Raw genomic sequence first — 23,923 nt, 5'->3', positions numbered from 1 at the left:
TATAGAACACAATTTTAAAAGAAATCTGGTTTCGAGTCCCGGTCCAGCAAAGATTTACAACCTTCGTCATTGTGCCTGCAAGTGGCTGGAGTCCTGATTTCACTTTTAAAAAATGACAAACCGTTTCAAACCCGACATGAACCGCTGCTGTCTGGGAACTCAGGGCCAGCCTAAACAGTTTCTGAGCGAACATTGCGAATGGAACTTCAAATAATGGATATTTGCAGATGGTTACCACGCAAAAGGCCATTGCTCACAGCAATATATAATGTTACACGTCTTCAACGGTCCAAAGATCACAGAGTCTGGATAATAGCCCACTGTAGAGTTTCGACGACTCATGATATTGCCTATTATCAAATAGTGAAAGGCTTCGAATGCATCGATGACACAATGAGGTGTTTTTAATCCATAATGTGTAGAGGGTGTATATCAGGCTGGAGGGCTTTCTGAGCGTTTTTTGTGCATTTATCGCACTATGACTTGCGCCGTCTTATTGAGGTTACCGTGAACATAAACCAACATATTTATTTCAACAGTCTTTCTTCCACATCTTGATAAGTATGTTGTGAGCGTCCCCATCTTCCAGGATGACAACACCCATGTTCACAGGGCTGCACACATACATTCCCAGTTTAACGAACACTCAGGCACCTTCCACAACTAGACTTGTCTGATAATGCATCCGATCTTAATTCCATAGAAAATATATGGGACCATTTGGAACAGAATGAAAGAAGATAAGGGTTCAACGCACTGTCAACAACCAGGTCATTAATGAAACTGCACAAGTCGGATTGTTGAACCCAATCGCATCGAATGCCGAGCTCTAGTCGCAGACGGAAAAGAAGTGAAAGTGCATAGCAGTGTAAAAGGTATGGTGTTGCTCTACATCAGAAGACAATTTTGAGGTCTACCACACACAGCAATCATGCTAGCTGATACGCAAAACAGTTATACTAGCTGCTATGTATTAAATCTGATTTCACAGAAACCAGTACGATATTCTGGCTCAGTATGGGGAAGGAAATCGGCCGTGTCCTTTCAAAAGAATCACCCCGGCATTTGCCGCAAGCGATTTGGAGAAATAACTGAAAACCCAAATCTGGATGGTCGGACGCAGATTTGAACCGCCTTCCTGCCGAATGCGAGTCCAGTATGCTAACTACTGCGCCACTCTTTTTTTTTTTTTTAATCTCATTTTGTTCGTTTTCGTTCGTTGATCTGCTCGGGGCGGACTTCGCAAGACACCCGTTTCAGTTCGTCGTTGATCCACTAACTCAGTTTCTTTTATCACAGAGGGCAGATAACCCTCTGACCGAACACGCTGAGTTACAGTGCCGGCTATCACCTCGATCACTCGTTTGGAATAGCGGGTGAAACACATCAATAAATAAGCCCACAGTTTTGTAGCAATCCAAGTCATCAATGAATGGCTTGAACTGGGTATTGCATACATAAGGAAATTTGTGCACTGTCTTCCTCGCCCAAACGGAACTACTATCAATGCTACATTCAGTGTGTGCACGGTATTAGCACCTGCACAACCTCGTGGACTCACTTCCTGACCGAATCCAGGGGGTTACCAAGTCCAGGGGAGGAATTACACGATATTAAGTGGTGCTTGTAATGACTTCTGTAGGTCTGACCAATTTTTTGTCCGGTGAGCATAGTCGTCTATCATGCGGCAAGCCAAATACAAAGAAACCAATCTACTCCACATACATTTTTTTGTTATTACGAACACAGGGGTCGATGGAACTTCCAAGTTATAATACACCTATATCTAAGAATACGCACCCATTTACCGTAAGCAGCTGATGGGAAACATAATCCTCAAGAGTGACGTAAATGTCATCCAGCCTCTAGCAAGATAGTTTTACTGCTACTCCACATACATTTTTTTGTTATTACGAACACAGGGGTCGGTGGAACTTCCAAGTTATAATACACCAAAATCTAAGAATACGCACCCATTTACCGTAAGCAGCCGATGGGAAACATAATCCTCAAGAGTGACGTAAATGTCATCCAGCTTCTAGCAAGATACACTCCTGGAAATGGAAAAAAGAACACATTGACACCGGTGTGTCAGACCCACCATACTTGCTCCGGACACTGCGAGAGGGCTGTACAAGCAATGATCACACGCACGGCACAGCGGACACACCAGGAACCGCGGTGTTGGCCGTCGAATGGCGCTAGCTGCGCAGCATTTGTGCACCGCCGCCGTCAGTGTCAGCCAGTTTGCCGTGGCATACGGAGCTCCATCGCCGTCTTTAACACTGGTAGCATGCTGCGACAGCGTGGACGTGAACCGTATGTGCAGTTGACGGACTTTGAGCGAGGGCGTATAGTGGGCATGCGGGAGGCCGGGTGGACGTACCGCCGAATTGCTCAACACGTGGGGCGTGAGGTCTCCACAGTACAGCGATGTTGTCGCCAGTGGTCGGCGGAAGGTGCACGTGCCCGTCGACCTGGGACCGGACCGCAGCGACGCACGGATGCACGCCAAGACCGTAGGATCCTACGCAGTGCCGTAGGGGACCGCACCGCCACTTCCCAGCAAATTAGGGACACTGTTGCTCCTGGGGTATCGGCGAGGACCATTCGCAACCGTCTCCATGAAGCTGGGCTACGGTCCCGCACACCGTTAGGCCGTCTTCCGCTCACGCCCCAACATCGTGCAGCCCGCCTCCAGTGGTGTCGCGACAGGCGTGAATGGAGGGACGAATGGAGACGTGTCGTCTTCAGCGATGAGAGTCGCTTCTGCCTTGGTGCCAATGATGGTCGTATGTGTGTTTGGCGCCGTGCAGGTGAGCGCCACAATCAGGACTGCATACGACCGAGGCATACAGGGCCAACACCCGGCATCATGGTGTGGGGAGCGATCTCCTACACTGGCCGTACACCACTGGTGATCGTCGAGGGGACACTGAATAGTGCACGGTACATCCAAACCGTCATCGAACCCATCGTTCTATCATTCCTAGACCGGCAAGCGAACTTGCTGTTCCAACAGGACAATGCACGTCCGCACGTATCCCGTGCCACCCAACGTGCTCTAGAAGGTGTAAGTCAACTACCCTGGCCAGCAAGATCTCCGGATCTGTCCCCCATTGAGCATGTTTGGGACTGGATGAAGCGTCGTCTCACGCGGTCTGCACGTCCAGCACGAACGCTGGTCCAACTGAGGCGCCAGGTGGAAATGGCATGGCAAGCCGTTCCACAGGACTACATCCAGCATCTCTACGATCGTCTCCATGGGAGAATAGCAGCCTGCATTGCTGCGAAAGGTGGATATACACTGTACTAGTGCCGACATTGTGCATGCTCTGTTGCCTGTGTCTATGTGCCTGTGGTTCTGTTAGTGTGATCATGTGATGTATCTGACCCCAGGAATGTGTCAATAAAGTTTCCCCTTCCTGGGACAATGAATTCACGGTGTTCTTATTTCAATTTTCAGGAGTGTAGTTTTACTGCTAACGAGATGCAGGATTAAGCTAATGTACTGAACGCCCAAAGTCTTAACGCTATATCCCTGTAAGTAACGACCTGAAACTAGAGACACAAAACCATACCGCATGTATGTGGAGGTAATTACGTAAGGAAAACGATCACTTCGATTGCAGAACGTTGAGGCAAACTTTCACAACGTGCAAAGCTCACCACTGGCTGAGTACAGTGTAACGAGTATGTAAAACTTGCACACGTTTTACCTAATGATTCATTCATAACGAGTACTGTGGCGAGCTTTACTTATAATAAATAGACTGAAGGTATTTGTCGAAAGATTGAGTTTTACTTTACTTCTGACGTTGATTAATTATAGGGACTCTACAACACACATTATTTTTAATTTTAGAATGTTAGTGAAATTTTTGCTTGTACTGTCGAAGCAGTGGCAATCCCATCTGCAATGTTTGGTAAGTCTAAAAGCGAGATCCATGACAACTTTCAACCTCCATGGACATAGCAACGTAGGCAGGAGAGGAGACGTCTCCTGAAATTCTACAATTTATGCATTTCTATTAAAAATAGGTAGGCATCATCATTCACCTCTATTATTTGAAAATACTACAGTCTGCTAACAGTGATGGGAATAGGGTCCGAAAAACTTCTGTGTGGTTATATTCAACCTGTAAGTTGAGTAATATAAATCGTCATCTATAATGTCGCAGAATTTCTCGTGATAATACGAAGAGTATCATATTTAATAACGAAAACAGACACAGGGTTAAGTATGTGAAAGTAGAAGGAAAAGCTTTCCACCAAACACGGCTCACCAAAGCAGATGTTAACCAAGTAATTGTTCATGTATGGTTGTGAGCCGCTCCTAACTTCAGTATGACCCACTACCTAGTTAGTGCAAATCTATCTGAAATGCAAGACCTAATCTAAAGTTTCATATTTCGGATACTTTTCAACTAAATAGGACAACGCTTGATGCTGATTCAGTGGCTGCTCGTAGCCATACATTTCCGAATTTATCTTACAAAAGGCTCGTTTGCAGATCCATGTTCATAGAAATTTCGCAAGAAGCCTCTTCAGAAAGTGCGAACGGTTCTCCATTTTGTGAAAAAGTCAAGAAAAATGTTTGCTCAACCATTATTATTGAACGTAACTGCAAAGAAAAAAAATTTTTGACTGTAGGCCCTGACGTACAAGGACAGCATATTCAGTTCATGCATTAGGGTCATTTAAGAAACGGGAACGTTATCGTTAAGCTTTCAGTAAAGGAGTAGAAATGAAATCAGCTCAAATTCGTTCGTGTCAATAATGCACACTATATACTTATTCATAGAATTATGATTTTGACGCCCTGTATTCATTAACACAGTAAAACATCGTCATTCTTACAATAACTTAAACTAATTATTCTTGTGTGGGACAGGAGGATACGAACCATGAAGCGACCGTTGCATGTCCAATCATCTAACAAATCTGCGAAGAAATGATTGGTTTTATTGTACTACGAGGATAATGGCAACATGAAACAGAAACAAGGGTACGCTACAAGCATCAATTTGGCGTCAATTTTACTCGCGGGAGTAAAATTACAGCTCCATTAAAACAACCAGGGTATTTTAATCAGTAACACTGTCTGGCACCAGTTTTAATCAATTACAAAGCGAAGTTGGCTTAAATATGAAAATTACAGTTTCGAATTTTCGGAAATGCTGGACAAAAGTTATTGTAACTCTTTATATCGATCAATAAACACAGTGGAGGGATTTATTTAACACTATGAGTCATATTAAACACTGTCTAGTATCATGTGCAAGTACACAAAAAGAAAGGTTGGCTTCATTATGAACAATACCTTCATGGGTTATCGAAAATGTTCGAGATACATTATTTAAGCAAACACGTAGAAGAAGAAGCACTGTAAGAACATTTCTGAAACCAAAAGACATAACAAGGGCCAGTATAGCGACATGTGGTCGAAATCCCACAGAGACATCGACTAATTTAGGAGATCAAAAATCGCGAAACATCGGAAACAACATGAAGCACTGTTTACGCTAACTGAACTCAGAGGAGGCAAGAAGATCATCAGTTACACCCAACTAACCTCAAGATTCAAAAAAATGGTTCAAATGGCTCTGAGCACAATGGAACATAACTGCTGCGGTCATCAGTCCCCTAGAACTTAGAACTACTTAAACCTAACTAACCTAAGGACACCACACACATCCATGCCCGAGGCAGGATTCGAACCTGCGACCGTATCGGTCGCGCGGTTCCAGACTGTAGCGCCTAGAACCGCTCGGCCACACCGTCTGGCAACCTCAAGATTCCAACAGCCCGAAACTCCATTGGTGACTCACAGCACAACAGAAAAAAAATTATGTAGGCAGTCTTGCTCCTACCCGTCCCAAGAAAAGTGTGTCCGCTTTTTCTCATGGTGCTTTTCTGCCCCAGACGCACATCCCACAAGACGGGCGATCCAATGCCAACTTCAGCATCTAAAGCCGATTGACCTCTCTTTCCAGTGATCATCCTTCTATTCACAAAGCCAATGATACGGGAGTTTACGTCCTTTGCAAACAGGGAAGATTATGAAAGTTGCTAACCGACTGCTACAATTACTGTTACTATTAATAGCAAGAAAATGAGAAGGGCTAACATGTCATCAACGTAGAACTGCCAGTCATTTTTCCCATTATTTCTCATATTCTATTATATTTAAGCAGATTAATGTTTAATGTACCTCATCTTGTGAAACGAGTTGGGCAAAATTTCAGCTGATGTGTTTCAACGTTTTTGCTTCTGTTGCAGTCTATGTCAGTTTTCGTTATTAATAATTAATTAACATAAACTCTGTACATAGTCTTAGCTATGACACTTTTGTAGCCTTCAGCGACCTTGCTCACCCACATTTCGAAAGGATTTTTGTACGCTGGTTGTATGCAGGGATTTCGTTTGTGATCCATGTGCAAAATAACGACTTATGGGGCCTGGTGAATCAGATATGAAGATCGAGATTCAGTTATAGTATGTACAACTTCCTCTTTGGATACTAAAGATAGCCAGAACAAATTTATATTTGATAGAATGTACGAAGTTCCATTGTTAGAAATGGCGTATACAGGGTGTTAGGGGTAAGTGCAGATATTGGGATCAGTGGTACCTTAATATGTTCCCATTTCAATGTGTCAGTTCTTTCTTCTCTGCGTCTTACAGTCTTTCCCCAAACACATCACATACGAGGGCTATTCGAAAAGCGAGGCCCGATCGGGTGCGAAATGGAAACCACAGGGGAAATCCGATGAAGCTGTGCGCATATGTGTTAGGCTGTGTTTCTAATACGCCCGACGATCGCTTCACGTCGCTCTTTTCAGTTCTAAGCGCTCTGTGAGCCCGTAAAGATGCCTAGAAAATAGTGTCTCGCGCCAAGTATTAAATAACATAGCTGTCGTTCATTTCCTTCTTCATGATAAAAAAATGGTTCAAATGGCACTGAGGACTATGGGACTTAACATCTGTGGTCATCAGTCCCCTAGAACTTAGAACTATTTAAACCTAACTAACCTAAGGACATCACACACATCCATGCCCGAGGCAGAATTCGAACCTGCGACCGTAGCAGTCGCGCGGTTGCGGACTCAGCGCCTGGAACCGCTAGACCACCGCGGCCGGCTTCTTCATGACAATTTTCGGCAGCACTCTGCTGTGTTCCTGCAGCCAACTGGTGGAAAGTAAAGGCGGCTGCCTCCTGTAACTGGGGTATTGTGAAGTTCGTACAACGCTACGTCAAATGGACTGGAATAGAAGGGAGAACCGATAGAGGTACTCAAGGTACCCTCCGCCACACACCGTCAGGTGGCTTGCGGAGTATAGATGCAGATGTAGATGTTTAAGTCGGAGCGGCGACTATGTAGAGAAGTACCTTGAAGGTGTAGCTAACTGTTTCAAATAAAACATTATTGATTTTTACGGTGGTTTCCATTTCGTGACCGATCGGACCTTACTTTACAAATAGTTCTCGTAGTTTATTACCTGATGTTTTCTGCACAGTCGCAACTGCACCACTAAGTGGACTATTCCTGACATTATAGACTCACCGTTTTGCGTCCACGTGTTCACGCTTCAACACCTGACCTGCTGCCCAGAGCAAAATAAGCATTAATGGCTTGCTCTTGCCACATGTACTTTGAGATACTAACCTACCTAAAAATATAGCACTTCTAATAACTAGAACTGTTAGTCTGCTAATGAAGTAAATACTAATGTAATGCTGTTCAGTACACTCTCCTCAATCACATAAAAATATCTGCTCTTATATTCCTGACACCCTGTATGACATATTCGTGTCCTGAGAGCAAAGGGAAAACGAAACGCGACATATAGCCTTTTTACAATTGGTAAAATCCCTTTTTCGGAGGGAAAAAGGTACAGGGTGAGTATAAAGTCTTTCCCTGACTACAAAATTTTGTTTCTAAGGAACTATGCCAGGTACAGATGGGGTTTGTTGCAAATAGTAGCTTAACTCATTAAGTTCTTTGGTGGGTATACATCCACATGTGCTCTTTTAGTTGTTCGCAGATCGCGTAGGTAATGCTCAATTTCTCCCCATACCTGTGCCAGCATCTCTTCCGTTATCGCACCAAGTGAGGTGCCGCAATGGTTAGCACACTGGACTGGCGTTCGGGAGGACGACGGTTCAATTCTGTGTCCGCTATCGTGATTTAAATTTTCCGTGATTTCCCTAACTCGCTCCATGCGAATGGCGGGAGGATTCATTTGAAAGAGCACAGTCGATTTCCTTACCCACCGTTGAAAGAAACCTATTTGTGCTCGTCTCTAATGACTTCGATGTCGGTTGGACGTTAAACACTAATATTCCTCCCTTCTTCCGTTATTGCCGCTACAGAATCGCGTATTAGCGTCGTAAAGAATTTGCACATTACGAACTGCTGAATTCACTATATCCTTAACGTAACCGCACGAAAAAGGTCAAAGTAGATTGTGCCTGATGAACATGACAGTCATGATGTTGGGCCATCTCTTCTTACTCATCTGTGCGGAAAGATTTCATCCAAGAATTGGCGAACAAACAAACCCTCAGGGTTGCAATGCACCACCATGTTGAAACATTACCCATGATTTAAATTCCTTTAACTGAGGTGAAAGTTAAAATTTCAACACTTCCACGGAATATGTAGCCGTAATGGTAGACCCGGTGAAAAACTACGGTCCAATAATTGTGCTGGGCACTAAGGGGACACTCCTCTTCGAACGCCTGAAAAATCGGTTATTTTCGTGATAATTTTTTCAAGTAAAATAAAAATTAATGCAAAAATCTGATGATATAGTTTTATAACTTACACTTTTTTCTTTAGCGGATCATTTTTGTGTCCACATCGGATGCTTCCTGTAACCGCTACACCAGGTGGAAGGACTATTTGCAGCCGGAACACTTTTCATCGGTGGGAACTACCGAATCCCTCATATCGGACCTGTAACAAACAAATTTTTGCAAATCATATTCAATATATTTTCCATCAGCTTACATAGGATAGCTGAAAAATACACTACTGGCCATTAAAATTGCTGCACCAAGAAGAAATACAGATGATAAACGGGTATTCATTGGATAAATATATTATACTGGAACTGACATGTGATTACATTTTCACGCAATTTGGGTGCATAGATTCTGAGAAATCAGTACCCAGAACAACCACCTCTGGCCGTACTAACGGCCTTGATACGCCTGGGCATTGAGTCAAACAGAGCTGGGATGGCGAGTACATGTACAGCTGCCCATGCAGCTTCAACACGATACCACAGTTCATCAAGAGTAGTGACTGGCGTATTGTGACGAGCCAGTTGCTCGGCCACCATTCACCAGACGTTTTCAGTTGGTGAGAGATCTGGAGAATGTGCTGGCCAGGGTAGCAGTCGAACATTTTCTGTATCCAGAAACGCCCGAACAGGACCTGCAACATGCGGTCGTGCATTACCCTGCTGAAATGTAGGGTTTCGCAGGGATCGAATGAAGGGTAGAGGCGCGGGTCGTAACACATCTGAAATGTAACGTCCACTGTTCAAAGTGCCGCCAGTGCGAACAAGAGGTGACCGAGACGTGTAACCAATGGCACCCCTTACTATCACGCCGGGTGATACACCAGTATGGCGATGACGAATACACGCTTCCAATGTACGTTCAACGCGATGTCGAGAAACACGAAAGCGACCATCATGATGCTGTAAACAGAAGCTAGATTCATCCGAAAAAATGATGTTTTGCCATTCGTGCACCCAGGTTCGTCGTTGAGTACACCATCGCAGGCGATCCTGTCTGTGATGCGGCACCAAGGGTAACCTCAACCACGGTCTCCGAGCTGATAGTCAACGCTGCTGCAAACGTCGTCGTCGAACTGTTCGTGCAGGTCTACTCTACATCTACATGATTACTCTGCAATTTACATTTAAGTGCTTGGCAGAGGGTTCATCGAACCACAATCATACTATCTCTCTACCATTCCACTCCCGAATAGCGCGCGCGAAAAACGAACACCTAAACCTTTCTGTTCGAGCTCTGATTTCTCTTATTTTATTTTGATGATCATTCCTACCTATGTAGGTTGGACTCAACAAAATATTTTCGCATCCGGAAGAGAAAGTTGGTGACTGAAGTTTCGTAAATAGATCTCGCCGCGACGAAAAACGTCTTTGCTTTAATGACTTCCATCCCAACTCGCGTATCATATCTGCCACATTCTTTCCCCTATTACTTGATAATACAAAACGAGCTGCCCTCTTTTGCAACCTTTCGATGTCCTCCGTCAATCCCACCTGGTAAGGATCCCAGACCGCGCAGCAATATTCTAACACAGGACGAACGAGTGTAGTGTAAGCTGTCTCTTTAGTAGACTTGTTGCATCTTCTAAGTGTCCTGCCAATGAAACGCAACCTTTGGCTCGCCTTCCCCACTATATTATCTATGTGGTCTTTCCAACTGAAGTTGTTCGTAATTTTAACACCCAGGTACTTAGTTGAATTGACAGCCTTGAAAATTGTACTATTTATCGAGTAATCGAATTCCAACCAATTTCTTTTGGAACTCATGTGGATCACCTCACACTTTTCGTTATTTAGCGTCAACTGCCACCTGCCACACCATACAGCAATCTTTTCTAAATCGCTTTGCAACTGATACTGGTCTTCGGATGACCTTACTAGACGGTAAATTACAGCATCATCAGCGAACAACCTAAGAGAATTGCTCAGATTGTCACCCAGGTCATTTATATAGATCAAGAACAGATCCCTGGGGAACACCTGATATCACTTCAGTTTTACTCGATGATTTGCCGTCTATTACTACGAAATGCGACCTTCCTGACAGGAAATCACGAATCCATTCGCACAACTTAGACGATACCCCATAGGCCCGAAGCTTGATTAGAAGTCACTTGTGAGAAACGGTGTCAAAAGCTTTCCGGAAATCTAGAAATACGGAATCAACTTGAGATCCCCTGTCGATAGCGGCCATTACTTCGTGCGAATAAAGAGCTAGCTGCGTTGCACAAAAACGATGTTTTCTGAAACCATGCTGATTACGTATCAATAGATCGTTCCCATCGAGGTGATTCATAATGTTTGAATACAATATATGCTCCAAAACTCTACTGCAAACCGACGTCAATGATATAGGTCTGTAGTTCGATGGATTACTCCTACTACCCTTCTTAAACACTGGTGCGACCTGCGCAATTGTGCAATCTGTAAGTACAGATCTATCGGTGAGCGAGCGGTTGTATATGATTGCTAAGTAGGGAGCTATTGTATGAGCGTAATCTGAAAGGAACCCAATCGGTATAGAATCTGGACCTGAAGACTTGCCCGTATCAAGCGATTTGAGTTGCTTCGCAACTCCTTATTTAAGGTACCTACTTCTAAGAAACTCATGCTAGCAGCTGTTCGTGTTTCAAATTATGGAATATTCCATTCGCCTTCCCTGGTGAAGGAATTTCGGAAAACTGCGTTCAGTAACTCCGCTTTAGCGGCACAGTCGTCGGTAACAGTACCACCGGCACTGCGCAGCGAAGGTATTGACTGCGTCTTACCGCTTGTGTACTTTACATACGACCAGAATTTCTTCGGATTTTCTACCAAATTTCGAGACAATGTTTCGTTGTGGAATCTATTAAAGGCATCTCGCATTGAAGTCCGTTCCAAATTTCGTGCTTCTGTAAATTTTAGCCAATCTTCGGGATTTCGCGTTCTTCTGAACTTCGCATGTTTTTTCCGTTGCCTGTGCAACAGCGTTCGGACCTGTTTTGTGTACCATGGGGGATCAGTTCCATCTCTTACCAATTCATGAGGTATGAATCTCTCAATTGCTATTGCTACTATATCTTTGAATTTGAGCCACATCTCGTCTACATTTGCAGAGTCAATTTGGAAGGAATGGAGATTGTCTCTTAGGAAGGCTTCTAGTGACACTTTATTCGCTTTTTTAAATAAAATTATTTTGCGTTTGTTTCTGGTGGATTTGGAAGAAACGGTATTGAGCCTAGCTACAACGACCTTGTGATTACTAATCCCTGTATCAGTCATGATGCTCTCTATTAGCTCTGGATTGTTTGTTACTAAGAGGTCAAGTGTGTTTTCGCAACCATTTACAATTCGCGTGGGTTCGTGGACTAACTGCTCGAAATAATTTTTGGAGAAAGCATTTAGGACAATTTCGGAAGATGTTTTCTGCCTACCACCGGTTTTGAACAAGTATTTTTGCCAACATATCGAGGGAAGGTTGAAGTCCCCACCAACTATAACCGTATGAGTGGGGTATTTATTTGTTACGAGACTCAAATTTTCTCTGAACTGTTCAGCAACTATATCATCGGAGTCTGGGGGTCGGTAGAAGGAGCCAATTATTAACTTAGTTCGGCTGTTAAGTATAACCTCCACCCATACCAATTCGCACGGAGTATCTACTACGACTTCACTACAAGATAAACCACTACTGACAGACACAAACACTCCACCACCAATTCTGCCTAATCTATCTTTCCTGAACACCGTCTGAGACTTCGTAAAAATTTCTGCAGAACTTATATCAGGCTATAGCCAGCTTTCTGTACCTATAACGATTTCAGCTTCTGTGCTTTCTATTAGCGCTTGAACCTCAAGGACTTTGGCAGCACAACTACAACAATTTACAACTACAATTCCGACTGTTCCTTGCTCCAAGCACGTCCTGTATTTGCCATGCACCCTTTGAGATTGCAGCCCACCTCGTACTTTCCCGAGGCCTTCTAACCTAAAAAAACGCCCAGTCCAGTGGTTGTTGTCTTTCAAACGTCCCCATCTGTTGACTCAGAGATCGAGGCGTGGCTGCACGATCCGTTACAGCCATGCGGATAAGATGCCTGTCATCTCGATTGCTAGTGATACGAGGCCGTTGGGATCCAGCACAGCGTTCCGTATTACCCTCCTGAACCCACCGATTCCATATTCTGCTAACAGTTATTGGATCTCGACCAACGCGGGCAGCAGTGTCGCGATACGATAAACCGCAATCGCGATAGGCTACAATCCGACCTTTATCAAAGTCGGAAACGAGATGGTACGTATTTCTCCTCCTTACACGAGGCATCACAACAACGTTTCACCAAACAACGCCGGTCAACTGCAGTTTGTGTATGAGACATCGGTCAGCACGTTGTAGGTGTCGCCAGCGGCGCCAACCTTGTGTGAATGCTCTGAAAAGCTAATCATTTGCATATCACAGAATCTTCTTCCTGTCGATTAAATTTCGCATCTGTAGCACATCATCTTCGTGGTGTAGCAGTTTTAATGGCCAGTAGTATATTAAGTTCTAACAAAATACTGATATGCTGAAAAAACTGTCATTTTCTTTGCCCACCAAATTGAAACAAAAGCCTACACCGAAAACAGACTTTTCAATATATCGCAAAACTGCTACGTATGGTGATAGAGAATTCTATTTAGAATTCCAGCATCAAATTCCGATCAAAATCGTATGTACCGTTCTCAAGTTATCTTTCCCGACAATTTCAAAAAATTCTGTTACAAGAAAAACACGTTTTAATTTTTGGGTTATATTTTTTGTAGTTAAGTTAAACACATATCTAGACAGCGGGATCTCTACCATACAGCAATCGTTCCACACCCAAAAGGAAGTCCTCCTCCATCTTCTACGTGACCATGGCGGTCCTGCGGGTCTCTTTGTCAGCTTCCGTTGCTCTGCTCGCTCCAAGTGCTTTTCGTCTGCTTTCGTGCAGAAGTTGAGAAGTTGTAACAGGCTGGCCTGATCTCAAGTTTGAGCGCGTTAGTAATTTCCATAATGCCAGTTAGCTCGTAGTTGAAATTACATGCTGCAATATAGGCGGAGAAATGAATGACTTCCAGACACTCTTTTTCACAAGTCGCATTGTAACTCGATAACGGCGTTTCTGGCGAACCTTGGGTGAACACTACAGTAACATAGACGTCCCAGAGGACATCTCAAGCCAAAGAATCGATTTTTTTTTTTAATTTTTGAGGAGAATTACCCAACTGTCCCATTAAGCCACATAACACATTCACTTTCGGGCTCTCAGTTATCTGCTGTACCACGGTATGTAGGTTCTCGTGCCCCCCCCCCCCCCCCACCGCCCCCGATCAGGAGAAATTATGCCTGTCTACTTTCCAGAGGACGATTCATCGTTAAAACAAACATTATGAAGGAGGTCACTGTCTTCATAGACTGATTCCAGCATGTCCCTAGCAAACTCAGCACCTCTGAGCCTATCAGCTGGCTGCAAAGCTTCCTAGCTTCCCGCAGTTGCACATTGTACAACCTGAACTATTTTAATGAGTCATTACATTTGAACCAAAAGCGGGACACAATTACAATTTTGGGAGATGATAACACACAATTGGGAGATTACATACATACAAAATCCTTATAGCAAATACTGGAAGTGCCCTCCACTCGCGTCGATGCAGAACTGCACTAGTTTCACCATATTTCGAGATCTTCTGTGAAGTGCATCCTCGTCAGTGTTGCTTATTTCGTATGTAACGACCTCACGGAGCTCTGCAGTATCCCGTGCTCTACTTGTACAATCGGCTTTTAAGATACCCCAGAAAAAAAATCTGAGAGTTAGGTCAGATGATCGGCGGCTCGGGGGCCGGGGAAGGGGGAGGAGGGGGGACAAATTTTTGGTGTTTACTCGTCACCAAAGAAACTGGTTATAAGACGTGTGATACGTTGCTCCATCCAGTTGGAAATGGTCTTCTGTAAGTTCGACGGTATCCAACTGCTCCACGAATGTATTGAAGATGCCCGTGTAAAGTGTAGTGTCTACGGATGTATCAAAGAAAATGGGGCCAGAAATCCTGGAAGCTCACACGACGCACCACACTCCAAACTTTCCATCACGCAGTGTTATTTCGTGGATGACAGGGGGTTTACGCCAGTCCAGTATCTACTGTTTTGTGTGTTGATGTAATCTGGCAGGTGGAACCATGCCTCATCTGCTCTCTGACATGTGTCACACAAAATGACTGGCTCCTGTCTCAATCGACGCAACAACGTCTTTGGAGAGTTCTCAAAGCGTCTTCGAACACCATCAGTAACCTGTACAAGTAATGATTGTCTATGTTTACCACTACCACAGAGTAGTGTACCAGTTGTCACCAGTTTCATTACAATCCATGAAATTGTTGCCTTTGGTTTGTGCATATTGAATTCTCTCTGAATGCCCTTTGTGTTGTAAACAATGAGTCTGTCTTCCAATACGTTTTCATAATAAAAACCCGCTCTCGAAATATGTATTGCATGTTTCTGCCAGCTGAAGACTGCGAACGAATCACTAATTTGCTCGTCATTGTCACGCAGACCGAGCCACACACCGATAGATTTCACACACTGCGACCGACGAGTCTACGAACAAACTAACACGAGCCGAGCAAGAGCTGCATTATAACTGACAAAGGACGCCATGCGCAGTAACAACAATCTTCTTGCCAACAACGGGCGGTCTTTGTTATTCTGCTACTGAGAACATTTAAACAAAGTCCGCAGCTCGTGGTCGTGCGGTAGCGTTCTCGCTTCCCACTCCCGGGTTCCCGGGTTCGATTCCCGGCTGGGTCAGGGTTTTCTCTGCCTCATGATGACTAGTTGTTGTGTGATGTCCTTAGGTTGGTTAGGTTTAAGTAGTTCTAAGTTCTAGGGGACTGATGACCATAGATGTTAAGTCCCATAGTGCTCAGAGTCATTTGAACCATTTAAACAAATTTTCCGTTTATACGAGCTTTCGGAGGGAAATCACGACCCACTGAAATAGTTCAGGTTTATATAAATCACCCTACAATGCGTCGAATTAGGCAGACTGCGTTGAAATGTTGTACGCACGGTATCAGTAGTGTCGTCTTCCCAACACCCCTACCCCCGTCTCTCTCCCCCCCCCCCCTCTCTCTCTCTCACACCCCTCCCCCACTCTCTCTGTCTATCTTCAGGTCTGCCGCTTTTTGCGTTGTCACCAACACTGCTAATGTCATTGAACTTTTCATACCATCTTTTGATGTTCTTCACATCTCGTGGATCTCGATCCTAGGCACTTTGCAACAGTAGCTGAACTGTAATAAACAGCAGTGTTTCATGAAACCACAAAACACATTTCTCTTTCTCCTCAACACAAGCCACTGTGACAGAAAAACACCTAAATTACACTGACTGTCAGAAAAGACAGAAAGAGAGAAAGACAGAGTGGACATATTGAAATTTATCCGTAAAAAACCTCACGAGTTAAACTACCACTGTCAACAAATCGCATAACTTGTATAAGTCCAGAAGAAATAATTTTTTACGAACAGGTAAAGTCTTTATACCCACTGTTTAAATTAATAAGGGAAAAAGAAACCACGAGTATACTGGACCACAGGTAGCAAATAAATATACAGTTGTCGCTCCACGAACACACTTCTGTTAGCCAGGCTACAGGCGGAACTACGAAAGAAGTTTGAACACCGTTCAGTTAATACAAAGACGGGGATACGAGAAATAAAAAGGTCAGCAGATGCAGGAATGATGAGTATGAAGAGGGAATAGAGACCAGCAGACACCCTGTCTGTGTAGAGTACGTTTCGACGGAAAAAATATTTCACCACATCACTTAATCTATGATAGCTGCTAGTCATATACAGATATTTTGTGTTAGGGCACAGCCTTGGACTCTGTAGAGACAGATTGGTACATGGACCTAGCACCATATTCTTTATACCGCCCTGTAAATGATAGGTAATGAGTTGATGTAAATGGCTGGCGGAAGCGGACATTTTGTGCAGTACTCTGCTTTGGTTTACATCGATGTGTATAAAAAGTAAAGCCTCTGCGCTCCTCGAATAACATGAAAGAGGCGCCTGTCTAAATAACTGATGCCTCATTAATTTTTACAAAAGGACCATTTGGTCAAGTAAATTGGCGCCGTCTCTACCACATCGGACGTGAATGGAATTCAAATCCTCGTCTGACCATCCTATTACAGTTAGTATAGAGTTTTGTATTAAATTAGTGAATACTGTACGGTGGACAGAATTCCGATTTGTATGTAAATGCTAGAATGAAATATCCGCTTTGCTGTGGAGTGTGCTTCAAATGGCCTTTCTGAAATATTAAAACATTCTACTGGATGGGAATGAGGACATAGATCTTCGCTTTTCACACATGACGCTCGAGCAGTTGTAGATATTCGTTCTCCCTCCCGTGGACGGTAGACCACACAGATATGCAAGATAGCGCCTTTGATAAATAGAGAAATTTACCGAAGTATTAGCAGTTTTAAGGTATGGAAGTGAGTGGTATTAGTACGCCTGAATTTGTCGAGCGCTGGCTGCGAAAGGTAGAAATTCCGGTTTCCATTTGTGAATTCCCAAAATCCGAAACGTCTAGTACCGCGTCAGCACTTGACGCTGAAATGCTTAGCGGAATATTTTTTTATTTACACAAGTTTAAAAAAAATACTACATTGCCTACGAAAACATGGACAAAGTTATAGTCTCATCAAGGCAAGCACACTGCTTCATAAAATATATGATTAATGACAGAAGCTCAAAACGCTACAAAAAATCAAATGCATTAGAGTTTAACTTCGAAACCTTGTATGCTATGATTGATTCTCCGAGCTGAGTGTACATCTACATCTAAAATTGCACACCGCAACCAATATTACGGTATGTGGAGGAGGATACTTCCGGTTCCATAATCATTTCCCCCATTCGCGAATAACACGAATCAATAACAGTTGTCCATAAGATTTCAATTTTTCTGATTTTCTCGTCATTTCACAAATCAAACTTAATATGTTTCCTGATGTCTGTTGGAGAGGTTTCTCTCACTGATGCGCAACACCTCTCTCTCAACAAGACCCCAGGTAGCGCATTGGTAAGGCACTGGACTCAGGCCTTTCCAGTTTAGGTTGTCTATTATTTCCCCACTGCCTTTAAATCAAATGCTGGTATGGATAATTTCCTTCCCTATCCTAATGCAGTCGGAGTTTGTGCTCCGTCTCTAATCGCCACTTCGTCGATAAGACGTTAAACAATAATGTTTTCTTAATTACTTACTCTCGTTGCGTCTGTTACTGGTGTTTGGTCATTTCCATAAAGCTATCGCAACCCCCTGACGAAACTCTCTGCTCTCCTTTGAATCTTCTCTGTTTTCCTCTATTAAGCCTACCGACGAAGGATCCTAGACAGCCAAGCATTACTCCAGAGTCGGACGAACGAGTCTTTTACGAACCACTTCATTCATGAAAGAGTTATATTTCCTTATGGTTCTCCCAGCCTGACATGTAATTTTGTGTACAAGTAGTTTTTTGTGTCGTTCCTCTTTAGATCGTTCCAGTCGCTTCTCTTAGATATTCCACGGTTGTTACGGTTTTCAGTGACTGGTCGATAACAGTGTAAGCGTACAGTAGTCCATCTACCTATGGTACAAAGTCTTCAGCAAAGGAGGCTCTGATTTCAAAATTAAATACCTGGAAAACTTATATCGATACACAATTCCAAAAACGGTATGTTCGTTGTGAAAGCTGTAAGAATTTTATACACAAGTTATCCAGAAGTTTTGAAATAGTTCGAAAAGTTGCTAACAGATGACGCTATACGCTGTGCAGCTCGTACAGTATCAGCGCGCATAACTGAACTCGACCTCTGTGAGCAGTCTTTGTAATCAAATCACCATATGTTTGAAACATCCACTATTATCAGTACGGTATTGGCGCAAACGAACAGTGTAATTTGTCATCACATCCTGTAGTGGCTCGAGGGAAACAGACACAGATACTACGCAGTTAACCACTTCAAGCTCCTCGAGCGTAGTGGTATGGTTTCGGTACACAGTGTCTTCCAATGTGCCCCACAAAAGGAGCCAAAACGAGTTAGATCTGGCGAATATGGAGGCCAGTTCATCTCGGCGTCAGTAAATTTGCAAAAGTCTAACGTAATGACTCTATTCCAAAAGTATTCATCAAGAAAGCGGAACATCTGTTAGGTGCGATGCGGTCTGGCCCCGTTTCGCGTGAAGCACTAGGTGCCTCGGCGATGCTCCAGCGCTAACTGTGTAGCGACAAACTGCTCCAAAATTGCAACGTGACGTTGACTAGTGATCGTTTCTTGCGTGGAAAAAGTCCATGAATGCCTCAACTGCATACCGCAGTCCAAATTGTAACTTTGAGAGAGCAGTGGTTTCGCTTCACACAAATGGGGATTTTCGAAACCCCAAAATAGCCGGTTTTGCTTATTCACGACTCCATTCAGGTGTTAGTGTGCTTCATCTGTGAATCATATGCAGCCAGTATCAAATCGTCGCGTGAATCTGGTTCGCAAAGTAAGCCGTCTTTCGCAACAGCTCGTACAGATACGGCCTGGCGGTTTTGTAAGAGGGTTGGAATTTGAATAGTGGCAACATTTTTTTTACAGCTCGTACAAAATAGATACGTGTTTCAAAGTTTTACTGACCTTCAAAGTAGTCACCAGCATTGTGTATAACCCGTTGCCAGCGATGTGGAAGTCGTAGGACACTCTCAGGTGTGCCAGTTGTGTTGACAGTTCGAGCGGCGCCGTCTATTGCCAGACGAATTTGTAGCAGTTCTGAAGCGAATGCCGTGAAGTGTTTCCTTCAGTTTAGAAATCGGGTTGAACTCACGAGGGCTTAAGTCAGGGGAGTGCAGTAGGTGGTATAGCACTTAGCAGCCCCAGCGGTCAAACAAATCAGTAACAGCTTGCACTGTACGTGCTTGAGCATTGTCCTGCAAAATGATGGTCAGGTCCTGCAGAAAGTGTCATCACTTCTGTCTCTCTGCTGTTCATTTTTGGAACACAATCTACGACCAGCTCATTATTCCCAGGTAGCTTCACGGAGTTTCCGACGTTATCAATCAGATCACTTACATGTATCGTTTACAGTGCTCTCGAACGTACACAAAGAGTGTGTCATTGGTGTCTATGTATCTGAAGTAGAAGTACTTAATTTCTCTGGGAATATTATTTAAAGTAGAAATACAGAAACCTATACTGCAATAAGTAAATGTATATCAATTTTAGAATAGTTCGCAAAGACAAATGCCTTTCAAGGCGTTATTTTAAATGTATTGTACTCTTTACCACATTCTGACACCGTCATGCTGTCACCAAGAAGCTATAATCAAAGTAAAGCTCAACGTTCTGGACCTGATGGGTCAATCAGTACGAACCGACCGTCGTTCCATCGTCTGCCAGTGCCATCATTGGATGTGATGTGGAAGGGCAATGGCGCAGCACACATTCTCCTGGCCGTAGTCGGCTTTCTTGTTCTAGGAGCAGCTGCTTCTCAATCAAGTAGCTCCTCACTTGGCATCATGATGCTGAGTGCACCCCGTTCAAGTCCTCCCACCAAGGAGAAAACCATGCCTGTACCAGAAATCGAACCTGGGTCTTTTGCATAGTAGTCAGACACGCAGATCACTGAGTTATGGAGAACGGCGCTCTAATAATAATAACACTAAAATAGCAAAAATTATGACAACAATAATAATATATGAATTCATCACGCCTCACCCGAATATTAGCCAGGAATTACTCTAAACTGTTAACCGAAATAAATATTTTTCCTTAACTGACTAGTTGCATCTAGTTGCAGCTTCAGTTGATGATATAAATAAGAAACACTAGGTAACCAGTCTCTACATCTTCAAGTGGACCAATCATCTCGAAATATCTGCAGCCCTGTGAATCTTCGTTGTCCGCTCTCCACAAGAGCTCTGCATTTAACATTTGCATGAGATTTGAATTAGTAAAGATTAAACGCAGAGCTCTCGAGGAAACTACGATGCGGATGGCCCTACATATTTCGACATTGTTATTTTTCCCGGGCGCAGTGCACCAGACCTGAACAGCGGAAATACAAACTGATATTCGAGCAAAATCTCCGAAACGCGTCATAAATAAAAAAAACCTTAAAACTACAAGAGAGGTTACGTTGTGTTTTTATTTATATTTTAAACTGTTATGGGAACAGCCTAACAAATTTATTTGTGTGTAAAACAGTCTGCAGTAGTATATATTCCTGTAAACCAGGTGGGCATGTTAGGATTATGAAAATAAGTGCTGCATTCAACTTGATGTTGATGTGTTTGTTCCGTGCAGGGCTGTTCGCGTACTCGCACCTGGACTTCGAGGCGGACCGTGACACAGGTCCCGAGGGCGACCCGTCGCTCGCCGAGATGGCGTTAGCCGCGCTGCAGCTACTGCGCCGCAGCCCCACCGGATTCTTCCTCTTCATAGAAGGTCAGCCCCGCATATCATTCGATTCAGTGTTACCCTTAATGAAACATAATTAATTTACGGTGTTTTGGGTCAAATAACCCGAAAATGAAGCTTAAATTTGTTGGCTGGATCTCAGTTTTAAGATGCGTCTACATCTACACCTTGGAACTTGTCAACTTCTATATATTATGTTTTACGTGTTTACTACTAGTGAGCATTCCTTGCTATCATATCTGACCCCACTGATCGATTTTCCGTATACTCCCTACTGCTTCTGCTATACTAGTTCATGTCAGCTAAGATCTTTGTCACCATAGCGAGCCCAGCTAGAGGGGATTAAGGGCGCTGTCCCGCCCGCATAGCTTACGAGTTTCGTGCGGAACAAAGGATTCTTTTTCTTTCTGTTCCATTTGAGCTGTTTTGGCGTGATTTTGCTTGTGTGTATTATATGGTACGCTAATGAGCATAGTTGCATTGAATTAAACTCAGAAAGAAGGAGAGCGATATATGAAAGCAGCCTATGGTTTATATTCATGAAGGAATACACAAAATCGTATAGAACATTTGTTCATGTATCTAAGCTGGAAAACGAGATATAGTTACTAAAGAAGAATGTACAAGAAAGTGGTATTAGTTGTTACGGTTAATATGGTCACATGCAATATTTGGTCGTAATCGAGTTTAGCAAGCCATTATTTTATTCACCAAAGAGCTTTTTGCTCCTTGTATTTTTCACGGCTATCCTGAAGAGCAGGTCTTTGTATAATAGTTTTGCATTTATAGTAAGCCATTTTTGATGTATAAGAACATCCGTTGTGTTGAGTATATGTATCTGTATCGAACAATATCTGAAGAGCAGTCAGATTGCGTAATAATATTACCTGCTCGGGGTTTATTCACATTTTAAACTGAGCATCTTTAACCAGGGCACTTTTATGTAGAACTTATCGACCGCTAGACCATAAAGATGACGTGCTACAGACGCGAAATTTAACCGACAGGAGGAAGATGCTGTGATATGCAAATGATTAGCTTTTCAGAACATTCATACAAGACTGGCGCCGCTGGCGACACCTACAACGTGCTGAGATGAGGAAAGTTTCCAACCGATTTCTCATACGCAAACAGCAGTTGACCGGCGTTGCCTGGTGACACGTTGTTGTGATGCCTCGTGTAAGGAGGATAAATCACGTTTCCGACTTTGACAAATGTCGGATTGTAGCCTATCGCGATTTCGGTTTATGGTATCGCGACATCGCTGCTCGCGTTGGTCGAGATCCAATGACTGTTAGCAGAATATGGAATCGGTGGGTTCAGGAGGGTAATACGGAACGCCGTGCTGGATCCCAACGGCCTGGTATCACTAGCAGTCGAGATGACAGGCATCTTATCCGCATGGCTGTAACGGTTCGTGCAGCCACGTCTCGATCCCTGAATCAACAGATGGGGACGTTTGAAAGACAACAACCATCTGCACGAACAGTTCGACGACGTTTGCAACGCCGACCGGAGTGGCCAAGCGGTTCTAGGCGCTTCAGTCTGGAACCGCGCGACCGCTACGATCGCAGGTTCGAATCCTGCCTCGGGCATGGATGTGTGTGATGTCCTTAGGTTAGTTAGGTTTAAGTAGTTCTAAGTTCTAGGGGAGTGATGACCTTAGAAGTTAAGTCCCATAGTGCTCAGAGCCATTTGAACCATTTGACGTATGCAGCAGCATGGACTATCAGCTCGGAGGCCATGGCTGCGTTTACCCTTGACGCTGCATCACAGACAGGAGCGCCTGCGATGGTGTACTCAACGACGAACCTGTGTGCACGATTGGCAAAACGTCATTTTTTCGGATGAATCTAGGTTCCGTTTACAGCATCATGACGGTCGCATCCGTGTTTGGCGACATCGCGGTGAACGCACATTGGAAGCGTGTATTCGTCATCGCCATAATGGCGTAACACCCGGCGTGATGGTATGGGGTGCCATTGGTGACACGTCTCGGTCACCACTGGCTCTCATTGACGGCACTTTGAACAGTGGACGTTACATTTCCGATGTGTTACGACCCGTGGCTCTACCCTTCATTCGATCCCTGCGAAATCCTACATTTCAGCAGGATAATGCACGACCGCATGTTGCAGGTCCTGTGCGGTCCTTTCTGGATACAGAAAATGCTCGAGTGCTACCCTGGCCAGCACATTCTCCATATCTCTCACCAACTGAAAACGTCTGGTCAATGGTGGCCGAGCAACTTGCTCGTCACAATACGCCAGTCACTACTCTTGATGAACTGTGGTATCGTGTTGAAGCTGCATGGGCAGCTGTACCTGTACACGCCATCCAAGCTCTGTTTGACAGAATGCCCAGGCGTATCAAGGCCGTTATAACGGCCAGAGGTTGTTGTTCTGGGTACTGTTTTCTCAGGATCTATGCAACCAAATTGCGTGAAAATGTAATCACATGTCAGTTCTAGTATAATATATTTGTCCAATGAATACCCGTTTATCATATGGATTTCTTCTTGGTGTAGCAATATTAATGGCCAGTAGTGCATATCTAAATAAACATTTACAAACAACGTACAATTTATACGCTCCAGGCCACCTAATGGCGACTCGCATTCGAGAGGACGACAGTTCAAATCTGAGTTGGGCCATCCTGA

The 23,923-nt window shown here is 43.9% G+C and overlaps 1 protein-coding gene across 1 annotated transcript in view; it reads left to right on the top strand.

The window, feature by feature from the left end:
- The window catches only part of LOC124722285 (alkaline phosphatase-like), a 658,646-nt gene that overhangs the window by 484,439 nt on the left and 150,284 nt on the right, over window positions 1–23,923 (top strand). Inside the window, exon 5 of the mRNA XM_047247471.1 lies at window positions 21,151–21,291. Within this exon, the coding sequence (XP_047103427.1) occupies window positions 21,151–21,291 (141 nt within the window). The remainder of the gene's footprint in view (window positions 1–21,150; window positions 21,292–23,923) is intronic.

The sequence above is a fragment of the Schistocerca piceifrons genome, chromosome X (genome assembly GCF_021461385.2).
Source record: "Schistocerca piceifrons isolate TAMUIC-IGC-003096 chromosome X, iqSchPice1.1, whole genome shotgun sequence".
NCBI lineage: Eukaryota > Metazoa > Arthropoda > Insecta > Orthoptera > Acrididae > Schistocerca > Schistocerca piceifrons.
This window is presented reverse-complemented; position numbering and strand designations above follow the sequence as displayed.